General features: G+C 59.6%; 2 protein-coding genes across 8 annotated transcripts in view; one reads left to right on the top strand and one right to left on the bottom strand.

Moving 5' to 3' along the window:
• The window catches only part of RRAS (RAS related), a gene marked incomplete at its 3' end in the record, with an annotated part of 3347 nt that extends 581 nt beyond the window's left edge, over positions 1-2766 (bottom strand). Inside the window, exons 1-4 of the mRNA XM_082439794.1 lie at positions 2563-2766; positions 512-599; positions 292-394; positions 3-212 (exon numbers count right to left, since the gene is read on the bottom strand). Of these exons, the coding sequence (XP_082295920.1) occupies positions 3-212; positions 292-394; positions 512-599; positions 2563-2715 (554 nt within the window). The 5' untranslated portion in view covers positions 2716-2766. The remainder of the gene's footprint in view (positions 1-2; positions 213-291; positions 395-511; positions 600-2562) is intronic.
• A 1541-nt stretch (positions 2767-4307) lies between these two features.
• Positions 4308-18413, top strand: SCAF1 (SR-related CTD associated factor 1). 7 transcript variants are annotated; one of them, XM_082435877.1, is made up of 11 exons: positions 4308-4443; positions 7132-7245; positions 7494-7551; positions 8296-8390; positions 8699-8799; positions 8887-9002; positions 12207-15029; positions 15676-15758; positions 15978-16196; positions 17540-17668; positions 17975-18413. In XM_082435877.1, exons 2-11 carry the CDS (start codon positions 7138-7140, stop codon positions 18164-18166), a joined length of 3924 nt encoding a protein of 1307 aa, XP_082292003.1. In that variant the 5' UTR covers positions 4308-4443; positions 7132-7137; the 3' UTR covers positions 18167-18413. The 7 variants fall into 7 exon arrangements, with proteins under 7 accessions (XP_082292003.1, XP_082292000.1, XP_082292002.1 ...); XM_082435874.1 differs by lacking the exon at positions 4308-4443 and adding an exon at positions 4512-4905; XM_082435876.1 differs by lacking the exon at positions 4308-4443 and having other exon boundaries at positions 8890-9002; positions 12465-15029.
• Positions 18414-18605: the final 192 nt, after the last annotated feature.

Below are 18605 nucleotides of genomic sequence, written 5' to 3'. Positions count from 1 at the left end.
ACATGAGGAGTCTCAGGAGGTGCACCAGAAGGAGCCTCCCAGACGGAGATGGGGTCCAGTCGGCGGCGGCGGGGGGTGGGGTGGGGGTGGGGGTGTCCCAGACCTGGCGCTGTGTCTCCAGATCTGCCTTGTTCCCGACCAACACGATGGGGAAGTCATCTCGGTCCTTGACTCGGAGGATCTGCGTGAAGAGCTTGCCCACCTCGTTGAAACTGCGGATGAAGCCAGAGGTCCAGACAGCTGCTCACCCCCAGCGCCCCCCCCCTGCTCCCCACCCCCCATCACTCTCACCTCTGCCGGTCGTTAATGGCAAACACCAGCAGGAAGCCATGGCCGGCGCGCATGTACTGCTCCCGCATAGCACCGAACTCCTCCTGGCCGGCGGTGTCCAGGACTGCAGGGAGGGGAAAGGGGCCTCTGTGGGGACGAGGCTCCCTCCAGCCACCCCCCCTCCCGCCAAGCCTTCAGCCCTGCCACTCCCCCTCCCACCATCTCCCTCCCCCGCCCTCACTGTCTAGGCGGGCTGGGACGCCATCCACCATGCAGATCTTCGTGTAGGAGTCTTCAATAGTGGGGTCGTAGTCAGACACGAAGTAGGACTGGTGGGGTGGGAAGAGGACACCTTTACTGCAGTGTCCCAGCAGAGGTGATGTAGCCCTGCCTCTGAGCCCCGACTTTCTTGGCCCCCCTCCTTCTGGGTCTCTTCCCCTCTTTTGAGTCTGTCTCCCTCTCTCTGGGTCTCTGTCCCTTCCCATGGCCCTCCCCAGGCTCCTCTCTCTGTCTCCTGGTCCTGTTTTTCTGGTATAAAGTACATTTCCCACATCACGATTACAATCCTGGCTATGTGGCATCGAACGAATCACTTCCCCTCTCGGAACCTCAGTTTTCTCATTTGGAAAATGAGGATAAAAATAGCACTAGGCTTAATCCACTGTTCGTGAGATTCAGGGAAAATCCCTGTTCAGTATTTAATATATCCCTGGGCATAGTAGGTGCTCAGTTATTGAGAGCCACTGTTGCCCAGAATATCTGCCTGTCTATAGCTCTCCTTCCTCCTCCTCTTTCTCTTCCCTCTTTTTTTTCTTTTTCTTCCTCCTCCTCCTTCTCCTCTCCCCCTCCCCCTCCTCCTCTTCGGGCAGCTTCCAGTGTCTCCTCCCAGGGGAAGGTCCCGGTTCCAATACGGCTGCGGAGAAGCTGCCCCGCCCGCAGGCCGGGCCCCTCCCTTCCTGCCCGGGTCCCGCCCGCCTCCAGCCAGGCTTTGGGCCAGCTTTGGGTCTGCCCCTGGGTGCAAGGGGCCCAGGGCTGGGGCCTTTCTACACAGACAGGGGCTCCCTTGCAGGTGCTGGCTGGGGTCTCTTGAGCGGGGGGCCTCTGCGGTAGCATCTCAGTAGCGGACACCTTTCTAGGGTTTTTCTGAGGTGGGAGGATTTCCCTGGGGAATGGGGTGGACGTTTCCTGGGCAGGGGTGGATTCTCAGGAGAGAAGTGGTGACTTGGCAGCTGGGGGTCTGCAGGCTGCATCCTGCCTGTTGGGGGGGGGTGCTTGGTGAGGGAGGGTGTAGGGACCTGGCCCTGGGGGGATTAGGGGTGTATCTGCAAAGTACATCAGGAGAAGCTCAGGGGTGAAAACTGGGGGCTCGGGAGCATTTGGGAGGTTTGTCATAGACTATAGAGTCCAGAGAATCTTAAAGACCCTGAGATGCATTTAAGATATCAGAGAAACTCCCAAGGAGCAGGTCTTTCTAGGGGTGTCAAGAATCTGGGGACTTACTCCATGGAGATGATTTGGGGGCTAGCCAGAGTTTCAGAGAGGGGCTAGGGGAATCGGAGTGGAGGAAAACTCAAGATGGAGGAGTGGTGCGTTTTCCTTGGGGAAGGGTGGGGGTCTGGGTCTGGTGGGACAGGGGATCCCCAGAACTTGGTGTCTTAGAGTTCTCTGGAATGGCCAAGGGGCAGGATCTTTTTGAAATCTCTCAGGGCTGAGGGTGCCTCTCTCAGGACTGGGTGGTCCTAGATGGGCCTCAGGGGCAAAGCCTGGGCATAATTTCCAGTTTCTGGGGGAGGTCCCTGAAGGGGCTAAGCATCCAGACTGGGGGAATCTCAAGGGCATCGGGCACAGGCATTCTCTCAGTTAGGTTCTGGGTGGCTCAGAGGGGAAGTTTGGGTCTGCGATTTGGGGGAGATGGTGCTCAAGGTTGGGGGGAGGTGGCACCTAGAGGGGTGGGGGCCCATGAGAGTGCTTAGGGTCTGGATGGGGTGACTCTTCTGGATTTAGGGTGCTCCCAGGAGGCACCCACGGTCAGGTCAGTAGGGAAGCGGGGTCTTGGGTACTGGGGGTAGGGGAGGTGGGTCTCAAGATACAAGTACAGGAGGACTGTCCCTCATGTAGTGGGTGGAGGCCCTGAGGGGCTCAGGGTCACATCTGAGGGGGACTTTTTTAAGATTAGAAGGCCTCACAGGAGGGTATCAGTGATGGATCGAGGGGAAACCGGGGTCTCAGGGATCCCGCAAAGGGCTCAGTTCTGGGTCCCGGGGGCACCCCCCCGGGGTGAGGGCCCACTACCTGGATGAACTGGATGGTCAGCGCGCTCTTGCCCACGCCGCCGCCGCCCACGACCACCAGCTTGTGTGTCTCGCTGGGTGGGGGGTCCCCGGGCCCCGGCCCCCCGCCCCGGGGCCGCCCCCGCCCTGTCCCGGACGCCGCCCCGCTGCTCATGTCGCCACCGCTGCCGCTGCCGCCGCTACCGCCTGGGGGGGAACCGGGCGGGGCCTAGGGGGCGGGCCACGCTAATAAGGCTACTGCATAATCATGAACTCCAGCAAGAAGGGCTAGTATCTCGGGACAGTTAAGAAGGAGGCAAGGCCAGGGAAAAGGAGGAGCTATGATAATAAGGGTAGGGGAAAGGCGTTCGCTGAGAAGGGGAATTCCAAATGGGGCGGGGACACGCTAATAAGAGAACTGGGCTCACCCCGAGCGGCGCCACGCGCTCTCGGCTGGCCGGCCGTCTGGGGGCGGGGTTATGCTAATAAGCTCTCATTCTCTCGGCGGATGGGTCGGGAAGATAGTTCGGGGTGGGGCTATGCAAATGACGAGCCCTGTGATGCAGTTTCTCAGGGCACCTTCTCCGAGGCCTTGTTCCAGTAGGCGGAGCTCGCGGACTCGCGCGCGGCCGTATATAGGCGCGCTCCGAGAAAGGAGCAAGTCCTGAGGGCAAGCTCAACCTCCGTCCTGGGATCCTAGCCAAGCTCCCGACCCGGGCGTCTGGGCTGGATGCTGGAGGCTCCGCCCGCTAAGGGACCCAGGCTTCCGGTTCCCGCTGTCCCAGCCAAGCGGAAGACAGACTGGGAGGGAAGATGGGGCCCTGGAGGGGGGGACAGCGGGTAACTGGGCAGGGAGGGGCCGTGAGATCACTGCATTCCTAATCCATGAGCCAGTTCGCCCAAGCCGGGATGCCTGGATTATGAAGGGTCTAGGGTCAGGATTTCTGGGTCTTGAAGGAGGAGGAAGCTGGGAGCCCAGACTCCTAGGAGTACCTAGGGGAGAATAGGGCTGGAGGCTTGGACTCGTGGGACCCCAGGAGGGGACCTGGGGGTCCTTACTACTGGGTTCGGTAAAGGAGGGAAGCTGAGGGCCCAGACTCTTGGATCCAGAGGTTGGAGGGGCTGGGGACCCAAAATTCTGGATCCGAGGGAGTTAGGGTGGGGAACCCGAACACTCGGGTTAGTGTAAGGTAGTTGTTTGAGACCAGGAATGGTCTGAGGATGGCTTGAGGGCCCGACTCCTGGATTTAACAGGAAGGAGGGCTCGGCTTCTGAGTCCCAGGGAGGAGGGAAATGTGAGTCCGGACTCCTGTGTTCTGAGTGAGAGGAATCGGAATTTGGACTTTTCTGTCCTAAATGAGGAGGAAGCTGTACGGCCGGACTCCTTGGTTCTAAATTTAGAGAGAAATTGGTATCGGGACTGTGGGATCCCTAGAATGTGGGCGGGGCAACTCCCAGTCTGTCCTGTTGTTTTTTTTTTCCTACGGCCCACTCCGCGGAACTACAACTCCCTCACATCTGTCACGCTGACCGCTCTTTCCGTCACTTCCTTTTCCGCCGCTCTTTCCGCGCGCGTGCTGGGTACTTTGGAGCCTAATCGCGGCCTACCGCAACCCCGCCCACTTCACCCCTCACCCCGCTTGCTGTCCCCGCGCGGCGGAGGCGACGCGCGGACTACGCCTCCCGGTGTGCGTCGCGCGCACCCGGCCTATGTGTCCTATTGGCTGCTGGGAAACTGAGTCCGGAGCCTTCCCACCAGCCTTCACGGCACCGTGCTCAGTACTTGAAGTCCCGGCAAGCTCGGCGGTGTTTTAGCTCCACCCCTCTCCTCCCTCTGCTCGCGAGCCCCGCCCCAGCCCGCCCCGCCCCGCGCCGGGGCCGGAGCCGCAGCCCGAGCGGCGGGGTAAGATGGCGGCGGCGGTCCGGGCCGCGGGGCTCGGGCCTATCGGGGTGGGCGGGGCGGAGTCGGGTCGCTAGTTGTCCCGGGGTCCTCCCGGCACGCCACAGGGCCTGGAGGGCTTAGCGGGGCGGCCTCGGGCCTGGTAGCGGCGGCGGCGCCTGGCGCCGAGCGGGGGGCCTTATGAAGGCCCCGGGACGCGTCTGTGGTGCCGGGGGGCATCTACGGGGCGTCCCCGAGAGGATTGGGGGCGTCCACAGGGCCTGGACTGAGACTAAGCCTGCTTTCCATCATATAGCTGGCTTGGGTCATTTTTGTAGGCACTGTTGATCGTCTTTATGAGCTGACCGGAGGCTAGGGTCTGTTTAGAGGGTTCTGGGGCCATCTTGAGATCTTGAGATATGTCCCGGGGTGAAGGAGATCTGCAAGAGCTGGGGAGTATCTGCAGAGCCAACTATAGCGCCTAGGGTATGTCTGTTAGGGCTGGGAAGTGTCTACATGGGCTGACCTGAGGATGCGGCTCACCTACAGGGGTCTGGGGCCATATAGCTGGGCCTGGAAGAACTGTTCCAGGGCTAGGAAGTCCTTTATAGCTACCCAGAGGAGCGGGATGTACCCACGAAGGGAGAGAGGCAAATACTGAAATGTTCTGAGAGGCCTGGATGGGTCTCCAGCTGTCTGGGGAGTGTCTAATCTCGGTGACAGGAGGCTGGGGGCACTTAGAAGGACCTGGAACCATCTAGGTGGCTTTGAGTGTGACTGCAAATTCGAATGCCTTGGGGGGAGCCATATAATTGCGTGAAGATAAGACAATGAAGAGTATTGGAAAATTTGCCCAGCTGTATTGTACTTGCCCTTAGAAAGTAATTCAAATGCACAATGTTGAAAAATTCTGCATGGCCCTGGGGCTACAGAGAGAGTTAGAATCAGTCCTCCTTGGTCTGGGAAAGTCTATAGGATCGGCTAGACTCATCTAGTGTTGTGCTTTTCAAACTCTTTTGACCTTGATCTACAGTGAGAAATACATTTTTTCATTGAGACCCAGTGTACACCGTCATATGAATTTCATACCCAAGTCCCATTAATTAGTATTTCCATTTACTTGTGATGTATTGTGAAGAATCTTCTACTGTGTTCGATTTGCTTTGATAACAAGCTATTTGTGAAGCACTGAACTATCAAGTCTATAGTTTGGGAAACTGATCTAGAGGGACCTAGCAGCGTCTGCAGAGGCTTCTCAGGTCTAAAAGACCTAAGGAGCCAGGGGTGTGTCTGCAAAGCCTGGGGCATGTGTGAATGGGCAAGGGAGGATGTTCATTCTACAGAGGGTTTGGGGCTCTGTGGGTCTGTAGTCAGCACATCTAGATTAAGCTTTTCTTATGTGACAGACGCTGTTCTACATAGCGTGTGCTCCCCCCACCCCCACCCAGGTGCCCAGGTGCCGGAGAGCAGCCCCAGGGCTGGGAACTGTCCAGAGGGGCTTATCAGGGTGAGAGTTGTCTATGGGAGTTTGGGAAGGAACTGCAGGCTCTTAGAGAGCCAGGAGGCAGCATGGGAGAGCTTTCTGAAAATCTGGTACGAGGGAGACCAGGACCGAGATTTTTTTTTTTTTTTTTTTTGGCAGGTATGCAACCGAGGGTGTAGGGGAGACCGAAGTAAGGGAAACCTGGGCGTTAAAGGCCGATGATAATTATTGTTACTCTGTATAGCCGGCTTGGGCTGTTAACTCTGTGTCAGGAGTCGGTCTCCTTTCAATTCTCACAGCCTTTCTCTGACTTAGATACTCCTATTGGGCCCACTTAGAGCTAAGCACACGGAGTTGAGGGTTAGGGGTTTTGAAGCTTTCTAGGAACTGTGGGACCAGATATTTATTGTCGTCAGAGTAGGAGATTTGACAGTTGCAGGGAAGCCTACAGCTGAAATCTTCGTATTTTCTGAAGCCCTAATCAAGACCCCCCATCAGTCTGAAGAGTGATTTTTCACCTTCTGTATAACCTGAGAATTTCTGTGACATGGCGAAGCCTTGAGCCGCGCTTCCACACAAGGGGCAGACAGGTGATCGAGGGTGTTCCCTGCGGCGTCTGGTGGACAGCATTCCTGAAGTTCGTGTTTTCGTTTTCAAAGTGGTGTACTGGTTTTGTAGCTCATTCTATTATAGTTCCATCTTCTGTGTGTAAATACATTTTGTTGGGTCCCTCACCATTGAGGAGAATCGATGCTTTAGGAAGTGGCGTGGTGTTTGAGGCGCACCCAGCACACTGGCACGTATCTCGGTTTGGGAAGGGTGGGTTTATGAGACTTCTTGATGCGGTGTTTGAAATGACAACTCAACAGAAAAGAGTCTTGGCTCCCGTGAAGGCGGGCTCCCGTGAGGTCTTAAAGTTTGGTTGTGCAGGAAGGTGCGGGAACTGGGGAGGGGTGTGTGGAAATAGGCCGGGAGGGCCTCCCTTTGGCAGAGGAGGCAACTGAAATTCAGACAAGGGAAGAGAGTTGCTCCAGTCCCTCTAGTGTCTGCACTGGGCCTGGTACTTGCCCGGGCCTGGGATGCAGTGGAGGAGAGGAGGGATGCTGAAGGGGATACAGTGTTGGAGGCCCCTGAGGTCTTCATGTCCGTCCTCTCCTTCCACCACCTGGCACCACCGTGCCCTGCCCACCAGCCTCTACTCCAGACTCTCCCCCCACCTCCACCACCAGGTGACCATGGAGGAAGAAGATGAGTCTCGAGGGAAGACAGAGGAGTCAGGCGAGGATCGGGGTGACGGTCCGCCAGACAGAGACCCTTCGCTTTCTCCTTCTGCTTTTATCTTGGTGAGGCAGCCAGACGCCTGGGGCTGAGGGAGGGAGGGGCCGGGAGTCCAGATTCCAGGGCCCTGACTCCTGGACCCTTGGGGAAGGAGGGGTTGGGGGGCCGGGACTCTTGGCCTGTCTGTAGGGTTTGAGTCTGGTTGCAGGGGTGTCTGGAATGGCTGTCTCCCAGCAGCAGAGCTTGTGACCTTCTGCATGCATCCCCTGACTGCTCTTTCTTTCCACCCCCTTCACCCTCACCTTTCCTTCAGCGGGCCATTCAGCAGGCTGTGGGAAGTTCCCTGCAGGGGGACCTGCCAAATGATAAAGGTATGACAGCTTCTGGTTCTTCCCAGCCCCCTGCCCCATCTCTGCATTCTTTCTCCTAATCTCATTCATATACGCTTTCCCGAGGCCTCCTGGGTGCCACCCTTGTGCTGGCACAGGGAGCCCAAGATGGGTTGGACTCCGTGGCCATCTTGGAAGGGCTCACAGTCTGGCAGAGGGGAGACACAGTCCCAGCACAGAGGTAGCCCGAGGCACTGTGAGAGGGCAGGAGGCCCAGCTAAGCTGGTGTGGAGGGAGATGGGGTCCAGGAAGGGTTCAGCGAGGAGGTGACAGGGGACCTGTGTCTCTAAGGCTGTACGAGCATTGTCTGGTGAAGAGGAAAGCCTGATAGGCGGGGGCGGCACCAGCAGGCACGCAGCACAGGGACCACGTTGCTGGACCGAGTTGTGGGTCTTTGGGGCTGGCGGGCAGAGGATGTTGGTGGGAAGGGAAGCAGGATCGCTCCGTGGGGACTGGGTCACAGCAAGGCTCAAAGGCCAAGCTGACTTGTCTGGACTTCATCCTGAGGGTGGCTGGGAGGACAAATGGGTGAGAGAGTTGGTGCCTCAAAAGGGGGTTGGGAAGTCCTTCTGGGACCCAGGTTGGGAAGCGGTTGGATGGAGGCCGGGAGAGTAGGCAGGAGCTTGGTTCCCTTGTCAAGAGCTAGGCCGGCTCTTTTTCCTCTGCCCAGCGAGGTCTCTGCATCTAGTCCCCTGTCTCCAATCCCCCATGCAAATCTCTCTCCAGATGGTTCTCGGTGTCATGGCCTTCGATGGAGGCGCTGTCGGAGCCCACGTTCAGAGCCCCGTTCCCAGGAATCAGGGGGGACTGACACGGCTTCTGTGAGTAAGAAGAGGGGACTAGGGACCTGGACTTCTGGGGCTGGGGGAGGAAGGTCAGTGGGGCCTGGATCCCTGAAATGGGGAAATGGGGTTGGGACCCAGGCTCCTGGGTCTGGGGTGCTGATCGGGGGCAGTGTCGGAGGCTCTGAGGCCTGGTCCCTTGGGTCCTGGAGGCAGTCAGGTTGAGGAGTCAGTTGGATCCTCGTGTTCTCATAGGGTCTCAGATGTTTGGGTTACTGAGAGCTTAGGGCCTGTGTGGGTCCTCACACGAGCAGGGACAGGGTGGAGCCCCTCCTGGCCTATTCCAGGTGTTGGACGTGGCTGCCGATGGCCTCCTCGCGGGGCTGGTGAGCATCCTGGATCCCCCAGATACCTGGGTTCCCAGCCACCTGGACCTGCGGCCTGGCGAGTGAGTATCTGGGCAGCTGGAGTGGGAGAGGCCCCCGGCGTGGGAGTTGGACGCACCTCTGAGGCTCACTCACCCCCTGTCTTGCAGAAGCGAGGACATGCTGGAGCTGGTGGCCGAGGTCCGAATTGGGGACAGGGATCCAGTCCCTCTTCCCGTACCCAGCCTGCTGCCCCGTGTCAGGGCCTGGAGGACGGGCAAAACGGGTATGTGGGGCCAGGGCTGAGTTGGCAGGCAGTCAGCCTCGGCGTCGCGTGAGCGTTAGCTGCTGTTGGTAGTAGTAGCGGTGCTGAGTACGTCATTTAGACAAAATCTGTACTTTCACGTCTTTCTCCTGTTAGACTTCAGTAAAGGCTATATGCACGTGCAGATGTAATTAAAGTTAAAACTGACGTGAGCGCTACCATGTGGGAGCAGTTAGTGTGCGTCCGGGGCTTCTGAATATCAGTGTAACTGCGTTAGGAATTCGTCTCCCCAGGACGGGGGACTCTCAGTGTCTCCGCCTCCAGGAAGAGAAGAGTCTGAAAGAGGGAAGTCTCTTGCTCGAGGTGGCACAGCCAGTTGCTTAGTGGTGGCCCTGAGCCCGGGGCCTTCTGTGTGTAAAGTGCAAGTTTTTGACTTCTGCGATGTGCACCTGCCGGAGGGAGAGTCTGCTCCCCAGCCCCGCACACGGTGGTAAGCCCCTGAGCAGTGTAGAGCAGAGGGTCTCAAACTCGAAAGGGCATCACAATCATCACAGAGGACTTGTTAATCCACAGGTCACTAGGCCCACCCCCGGGGTTTCTGATGCAGCAGGCCTGGAGTTGGTAGGGCCCAGGCATTTGCATTTCTGACTAACTCCCCAGTGATGCTGCTGCTGGTCCCCCGGGACCCTGATGAGAACCCTGGGTTTGGACTTCCCTTCTGCGTGGACATACATATCTGGGGAGGGGTGAGGGGAGAGGAAGGCGTAGCAGAAGGTCAGCTACGAGCAATTGTTCTGTCAGAGGCTTGCACACCCTCTGAACCAGTTCACGTTTTCCTTGTCCTTTTTTTTTTTTTTTTAAGATTTAACTTTATTTATTTTTGGCTGTGTTGGGTCTTCGCTGCTGCACGCGGGCTTTCTCTAGCTGTGGCGAGCAGGGGGCCACTCTTCACTGCAGTGGTGGCTTCTCCTGTTGGCAGAGCACCGGCTCTAGGCGTGTGGGCTTCAGTAATTGTGGCTCACGGGCTCTAGAGCGCAGGCTCAGTAGTTGTGGTGCACGGGCTTAGTTGCTCCACGGCATGTGGGAGCTTCCCAGGCCAGGGCTCGAACCTGTGTCCCCTGCATTGGCAGGAGGAGTCTTAACCACTGCACCAACAGGGAAGTCCCATCCTTGTCCTTTCTTTTTTCTCACAGATCTGGGGTGACTTACTTATCCTTTAGGCTCAGGGGACATGGTGCCTGGGGCCCACCATACTCTTAGGGGCCCACAAAAGTATTTTCATTTCTTTTATTATTTTTTAAAATTTTATTTATTTATTTTTTATTATTATTATTTTTTGGCTGCACCGCATGGCTTGTGGGATCTCAGTTCCCCAGCCAGGGACTGAACTGGGGCCTCAGCAGTGAAAGCCCAGAATCCTAATGACTAGGCCACCAGGGAACTCTCTCTTCATTTCTTTTAAAATCAGAAGCCACAGGGGATAAGTAAACAAGTGGGCGGGACAGGGTTCCAATCAAACGTTATTTACAAAAACAGGTGGTGTGTGGGATTTGGCCCTTGGGCTTTAAGTGATATCCGTAACTGTGTCTGGAACCTAATAGCTGTTTTCAGCAGGACTCCGGGGTTATGTTTTGGGTTTTTGTTGTTGTTGTTGTTTTTAAATATTTATTTATTAATTTTTGCTGTGCCAGGTCTTAGTTGTGGCGTGCGGGATCTTTTTTTCTTTTTTAGTTGCAGCATGAGGACTCTTAGTTGCGGCATGCATGCGGGATCTAGTTCCCCAACCAGGGATCAAACCCGGGCCCCCTGCATTGGGAGCACGGAGTCTTACCCACTGGACCACCAGGGAAGTCCCTGTGTTTTGTTTTCTTATTCCAAGTGTTTTTTGGTCTTCGTTTGGAAAATATTAAGAATGCAAGAAAAATTCACCCGTAGTCCTTTAAAAAAAACTATTTATAAAGAAGCGGATGTCTCGAGTTTGCAGACTGCTGCAATCTGCAGACTTGGTTTTTGCCTCAGGTGGTGGTAGTAACAGCCCGGGTAGTCAGAGTTCTTGCTCATCAAGTCCTTGAAGGCAGGGATTTTTGTCTCTTGTTTGCAGTTCTATTCTATACCCCAAACCCCGTCTCTCAGACTGATGATCAGAAAAAATGTGTTGAATGAATGAGCAAACTCCCATTTTATAGTTGAGGAAACCAAGGCAGACAGCAGTTGAGTTGCTTGCCCTCGGGCATATTGCGGGACAGGGCTGGAGCCTGGGATCCGGGTGGGGAGGTGGCTCTGGTGCTGCCTTCTTAGCCCCGGGCTTCCCTGGCACTGTTCATGTGACCATGTCCTTGCTGGGGCAGGATCCTGGCAGTTACATGTTGTTGAGAGAGTGGCCTCTGGACTCTGATGTGTGTGTCTGAATCCTGGCCCCGTCACCCGCCCCGGGGGCAGCCTCGATCAGTTGTTTCCACATGTGTGACTTGTGCTGAGACCGTGGAGTGCTTCGAAAGCAAGGTCTCGGGAGGGCGGACAAAATAACGGAGGACAGCACGATGCCTGGCCCGGTCAGTGATGTCTGAGTCCCAAGCAGATGTCGCCCCTGGGATGGGGCTCATCACAGAGTGACGGGGGCACGGTGAGGACTCGGGCTGTGAGGGCTCGCCAGCTCTGCCACTTTCTGACTCTGGAGAGGGAGTTTCACCTTCGCAGCCTCACGTTAGGCCTTCTGTACAAAGGGATAGATTCCCTCAAGAGGCAGCCGGCTCAGCAGGCCAGGGCTTGACCCCTGCAGGTGGTCCTAGGTTGGAACCCTAGCTCTCCCATCCCAGCCTGTGCCTCCTGCGGGAACGTCACTGCTGTCATTGGTCAGGGTGGTCTTGGGCCGCAGGCCAGCTTACGTCTCCGGATATGAGAGTGCGGGCTCGGGGGCCACACTGACCGAGTTTGCATCCTGACTCCCCCCTGCTGACTGTGCTCTAGAGGAAGATGCCACAGCTCTCTGTGCTGCAGTTTCCTCCTGGGACCCCGGGTCGCAGTACCTACAGCGTGCAGCGTAGGTACTGTTGTGAGGAGCATCTTATGTGTTGACACACGTGAAGCACTGGAAGCAGTGCCTGCTGGTGTGGCGAGTGCTGAGCGAGGGGGACCAGCAGATAGGGTGCTGACCTGCCTGCGGGCCCCTCTGCTGCACCGGGACAGGCACCTGACTGCCACCCTGTCTCCACTCTTCCTTTGCAGTTTCTCCACAGTCTCACTCTTCTCGACCCACCTGTGCCCGCCACCTCCTCACCTTGGGCACTGGAGACGGGGGCCCTGCTCCGCCCCCTGCCCCCTCCTCTGCCTCCTCTTCGCCTTCCCCTTCCCCCTCATCATCCTCCCCTTCCCCGCCTCCCCCTCCACCACCCCCGGCCCCCCCGGCCCCTCCTGCACCCCGGTTTGATATCTATGACCCCTTCCACCCCACCGACGAGGCCTATTCCCCACCGCCTGCTCCAGAGCAGAAGTACGACCCCTTCGAGCCCACTGGCTCCAACCCCAGCTCATCGGCGGGGACCCCCTCACCTGAGGAGGAGGAGGAGGAGGAGGAAGAGGAGGAGGAAGAGGAAGAAGAGGAGGAGGAAGGCCTGTCCCAGAGCATCAGCCGCATCTCAGAGACCCTGGCGGGCATCTACGACGACAACAGCCTGAGCCAGGACTTCCCAGGTGACGAGAGCCCGGGCCCGGACCCCCAGCCCCTGCAGCCGACTCCAGCCCCTGGCACACCGCCCCAGGCCGACTCCACCCGGGCCGACGGAGCCACCCGCCGGCGCGTCTTTGTAGTGGGGACCGAGGCGGAGGCCTGTCGGGAAGGCAAGGTCTCCGTGGAGGTGGTGACGGCCGGTGGCGCCGCCCTCCCGCCCCCTCTGCTGCCACCGGGCGACTCAGAGATTGAGGAGGGCGAGATTGTCCAGCCTGAGGAGGAGCCCAGGATGGCGCTCTCCCTCTTCCGTGCCGGCGGCCGGGCCGCACGACCCCCTCCGGCGGCCCCGGCCCCCCCTGCGGCCCAGCCCCCGCCCCCGCCGCCCGCCCCCCGGGCCCCCGAGGGGGACGACTTTTTGTCTCTGCACGCGGAGTCCGACGGCGAGGGCGCCCTGCAGGTGGACCTGGGGGAGCCGGCCCCCGCCCCGCCCACCGCAGACGCGCGCTGGGGCGGCCTGGACCTGCGCCGCAAGATCCTGACCCAGCGGCGCGAGCGCTACCGGCAGCGCTCGCCCTCCCCGGCCGCCGCCCCCGCCTCCGCTGCCCCCGCTGGCCCGCCCACCCGCAAGAAGTCGAGGCGGGAGCGCAAGAGGAGCGGCGGCGAGGCCAAGGAGGCCGCCTCGTCCTCCTCCGGCGCGCAGCCCGCCCCGCCGGCCCCGGCCTCCCCCTGGGACTCCAAGAAGCACCGCTCCCGGGACCGCAAGCCGGGTTCCCACGCCTCGTCGTCCGCCCGCCGCCGCTCGCGGTCCCGCTCCGCCCGCCGCCGCTCGCGGAGCACCGACCGGCGCCGCGGGGGCAGCCGCAGGTCCCGGTCCCGGGAGAAAAGGAGGCGGCGGCGGCGCTCGAACTCCCCGCCCCCGGCCACCTCCTCGTCGTCGTCTTCCAGGCGCGAGCGGCACCGCGGCAAGCACCGGGATGGCGGCGGCAGCAAGAAGAAGAAGAAGCGGTCGCGGTCCCGGGGCGAGAAGCGGTCTGGGGACAGTGAGAAGGGCCCTGCCCCGGCCCAGCCGCCCTCCGGCTCCACCTCCTTGGGCGGAGAGCGCGACAGCCGCCGCCGGGGGGCCGTGCCGCCCTCCATCCAGGACCTCACGGACCACGATCTCTTTGCCATCAAGCGGACCATCACCGTGGGCCGGCTGGACAAGCCTGACCCCCGCGGCCCCTCACCGGCTCCGGCCTCATCGCCCAAGCGCGAGGTCCTATACGACTCCGAGGGACTGAGCGCCGAGGAGCGGGGAGGCAAGAGCAGTGAGAAGGACCGGCGCCGCTCTGGGGCTGCCTCCTCCTCCTCTTCCTCCCGGGAGAAGGGATCGCGGCGGAAGGCACTGGACGGGGGGGATCGGGACCGGGACAGGGACAGAGAGAGGGACAGGGACAGGTCATCCAAGAAGGCCCGGCCCCCCAAGGAGTTGGCGCCCTCCTCAGGGCCCCCGCCAAAGCCACCTGTCAGCAGCGGCTCAGGCTCCTCGTCCTCGTCGTCCTCCTCATCCTCCCGGAAGGTGAAGCTACAGTCCAAGGTGGCCGTGCTGATCCGAGAGGGTGTCAGCAGCACCACACCAGCCAAGGAGGCCACGTCTGCTGGCCTGGGCTCCATCGGAGTCAAGTTCAGCCGAGACCGAGAGAGCCGCTCCCCCTTCCTCAAGCCGGATGAGCGGGCCCCTGCTGAGGTGGCCAAAGCAGCTCAGAGCAGCACCAAGCCCAAAAAGACCAAGGTCAAGGCCAAGGCTGGGGCCAAGAAAGCCAAGGGGACCAAGGGAAAGACCAAGCCATCCAAGACCAGGAAAAAGATCCGCAGCGGTGGGGGCAGCAGCGGAGGCAGCAGTGGCCCTGTGACACTGAAGAAGTCCAAGGCGGATAGCTGCAGCCAGGCGGCGGGAGCCAAAGGGGCCGAGGAGACCTCCTGGTCCGGGGAAGAGCGGGCATCGAAGGCCCCTAGCACCCCGCCCCCCAAGGCGGCCCCTCCACCCCCTGCTCTCACGCCCGACTCACAGACTGTGGATAGCAGCTGCAAGACACCTGAGGTCTCCTTCCTGCCAGAAGAGGCCACTGAGGAGGCTGGAGTCCGAGGTGGGGCAGAGGAGGAGGAAGAGGAAGAAGAGGAGGAGGAGGAGGAGGAGGAGGAGCAGCAGCCGGCCACCACCACGGCCACCAGCACGGCTGCTGCTGCTCCCAGCACCGCCCCTAGTGCGGGGTCCACGGCTGGTGACTCGGGGGCGGAGGATGGGCCAGCCCCCCGTGTCTCCCAGCTGCCCACACTGCCCCCACCCATGCCCTGGAGCCTGCCCGCTGGTGTAGACTGCACTACCAGCGGTGTCCTGGCCTGTGAGTGTCCTCTGGGGGTGGCTGGGGCAGATGAGGGTGGAGAGACAGGATCGGGGAGGAGGTCATGTAGGGACAAACTTGGAGACAGTGGAGATACCTTGGAAGGGGTGGGTGTAGTGACCAGGACCCGGAGGGCCTCGGGTGGGTGAGGGCCAGTCAGGGTCTGTCCAGAAGGCTCCACGATGTTTGGGTGCACTGGGAGAGCGCTGGGCAGATGGGAGCAGTGGGCAGCCAGTCCAGCAGAGACTGGAGGAGTGGGGTGTGTCCTGGGGTCCACCTAGAGGTAGACTGGGGTAGGCTTGGTGGAGGGACCGGAATGGGGGAGCAGGGAGCAGTGTCCCTTAAAGGATGGCAGGAGCCTTTGCTAGACTGCAGAGGTGGGGAGGGAGGCTACGGGGGCTCGGGACCAACTCGTCACTGTGTGACTCTGGCCACACGCCCACCCCCACACACCTTAAGTCCTAAGAACCTACAGGGTGTGGGCTGGTTCTCTTGGTGGCTGAGGCCCCCTTTCCCAGTTATGAGCCTGAGACCTTATAGCCTGTCTGGGGGCCCGGGGTGGGAGGTGGCACGTGGCTGGGTGAGGGTCACCCTCTCCTCGTGCGTCAACTCCCAATCCTTGTCGTCCACTCTCCGCCTACTGCAGTGACTGCACTTCTCTTCAAGATGGAAGAAGCCAATCTGGCAAGCCGAGCAAAGGCCCAGGAGCTGATCCAGGCCACCAACCAGGTGGGCTTCCTTGGGGAAGAGTCCCCGCAGCCCCTTCTCTTGTCCCCTGCTGCGGGTTAGGAGAGGAACTTCAGCTCCCAGCAGGCTTTGGGGCAAGGTGTCTGCCGGAAGAGGAGCCTGTTGCCTCTGGGACTGTTGGGAAATCAGGGTGGGAATAGGGGTACATGTTCCGTCCTCCCTGCCACCTCCCTTTGCTTATCCTCCAACCTTTTCCCCCAGATCCTCAGCCACAGGAAGCCCCCCTCAAGTCTGGGGGTGACGCCAGCTCCTGTGCCCACCTCTCTGGGTCTGCCCCCTGGCCCCTCCAGCTACCTGCTCCCTGGCAGCCTCCCCCTGGGGGGCTGTGGCTCTACCCCTCCCACGCCCACTGGGCTGGCTGCAGCGTCTGACAAGAGAGAGGGCAGCAGCAGCTCCGAGGGACGTGGTGACACAGACAAGGTGAACTGGGCTTGGGAGATGTGGGTTGGTGGTGACAGTTTTGCAGAGAATGCAGGCAGATACTGAGATGCAGGGGCCCGAGGAGAATGCCAGAGACTGATGCCAGCAGATGAGGACTTAGATAAAGCTGAAATCATTAAATTATAAGGAACTAAACTTTCACTTGATTAGATGATTGGGAAAGGGGTGCTAGACAGGTTTTTAAAGAATTTCGTATAGAGATGAGATGCAGGTAGGGAGAAAAAGAGAGAAATAGATATGGATATAAACACACGCATATTTATACATATACCTACTACAGCCTACCCTTTGGTCATCTGTATCTCTCTCTCTCACCCCTATCTTTTTGTGTAAGGGGGGCTCGGGGTGGTTTACAAACAAAAAATCAAGCATCTGTTCCTGGACGGAGGGAGGAAGAATGGGTGCAGGGCAAACAGGTCCCCCCTCCCCCCACACATCTGGCTCCTCCTCCTGGGCCTTGGGGCTGTGTGCCTTTTGGGTGCAGCTGGATGCTGGTCGCTATGGCCCTGTCACCAGATGATGGCGCTGCTCACCCTTTTCGCACCCTACATACAGCGCCAGAAGGAAAGCAGAACAAACCCCCGTGTTATAAGCCCCGTATAAACGGAGGTGGGGCCACAGCTTTGATGTGTACTTGTCCATGGCCTGTGCCATGGGCTGCGGGACAGGGACAGTACAGGCCCTGGGACGAGCAGCAGGTCCCTTTTCCGCCAGTGAGGCTGCCCTGTCTGTTCCCTGCCATTGTCCTCTCTGGCCACATACGAGACGGGTGCAGGCCACAACCCCTTTCTCTTGGCCGCATATTTAGAAACCCACTCCTGTGGGGCTAGGGAGGCCTGAGGAGTCCCCCCGGCGTGTCCGTGGCTCCCGCAGCAGCTCAGTAGCTCACCTGACAGTTGGCATTCTTGTTTCATGGGAGATGTTGGCCCTGAAGTCTGGGGTGTCCTGCCCTTCCCAGGCCTCAGTTTACCTGCCCTCATCTTCTCTGGGATGCTAGGGAACAGCCGCCTGGCTCAGGTCTGTCTCCCTACCAGACTGTGAGGGCAGGGGACACATGGGTCCTGGTCATGGACGCCTGGGACAGCCCAGGGTCCAGCCTGGAGGAGATACTAGTGACATTGAGAGGCCCAGGCCTGGCCTGGGGTCTGGGGCGACTGCAGCCAGGGGAGAACAGGGCAGACCCGAAGCAGGATTTCCACCTCTGGGAGTAGCTGGATGGTCAAGAAGTCTGAGCTGGTGGGCAGGTGAGTGGAGGTAGGGGTTCTGCAGGAACTTACCTGGCCTTTGCTGTCCCTTCTTCCCACTGTTGCCACCCCCGCCAGTATCTGAAGAAGCTGCACACGCAGGAGCGGGCAGTAGAGGAGGTGAAGCTGGCCATCAAGCCGTATTATCAGAAGAAGGACATCACCAAGGAGGAGTACAAGGACATCCTGAGGAAGGCCGTCCACAAGGTGGGGCCCAGAGGGGGCAAGATGCGCAGAGGTGGGGAGAGGATGAGACGGAGTAATGGACGTGAGCAGACAGGCGTACAGAGATGGGGAGACAGAGGGGCAGTGGGTCACTCCAGAAGGCAAGAGGGTGACAGGATTGCCTCAAGCCCACCTGGGCCTGTTCTGCTGGCATCAGGGGGACAAGTAGGGACGTTGGCCTGGATCTTGTCGGAGGGGTTCCCATCCCAGTCCCCAGCTGCGCTCAGCAGTCCAGGTGCAGGGGACCCTGGGGGCTGGCGGTGACTGCAGCTGCCCCTTGCCCCGCAGATCTGCCACAGCAAAAGTGGGGAGATCAACCCGGTGAAGGTGAGCAACCTGGTGCGCGCCTACGTCCAACGCTACCGCTACTTCCGCAAGCACGGCCGCAAGCCGGGGGACCCCCCGGGGCCCCCACGGCCGCCCAAGGAGCCGGGACCCCCTGATAAGGGCGGCCCGGGCCTGCCCCTGCCCCCTCTCTGAGATCCCCAGCCGCCCCTTTCTTCCTTCGCTGCCTCTCTGGAATTCTGGACGTATTTATGGCTCTGCCTCCCTACGTCCCTCCCCTGTCAGTGGGATGACTGGGGGAGGGTTGCTGCGGGAAAGAGGAGAGCCCCCTGCCCAGCCCCACTGCCATCTCCCTCGCCCCAAGCCTGTGCCCATCGCCCCTCCCCTCTGTTCGTGCCCCTACCCCAATTTCATTAAAGATTTCATGAAATGTTACCCCTGAGCCCCATGACTTTTAGCCCTTTCTTTTCAGAGTCCAGTTTGGGGAAGGGTTGGGGAGGAGCTTTGGCCCAAGTGCGAGGGTGGTTAGCAGGGAAGTAGACGGTGTGACTTGGGAAAAGTGCATTCCTCTCACTGGGCCTGTTTCTTCGTCTATAAAGTGGGTATTGTGAGGATTAAGAAAGACGCAGGCGGA

This window comes from Balaenoptera physalus (assembly GCF_965194825.1).
Source record: "Balaenoptera physalus genome assembly, chromosome: 19".
Taxonomy (NCBI): Eukaryota; Metazoa; Chordata; class Mammalia; order Artiodactyla; family Balaenopteridae; genus Balaenoptera; species Balaenoptera physalus.
Note: the sequence above shows the minus strand (reverse complement) of the source record. Positions and strands in the feature narration are given on the sequence as shown.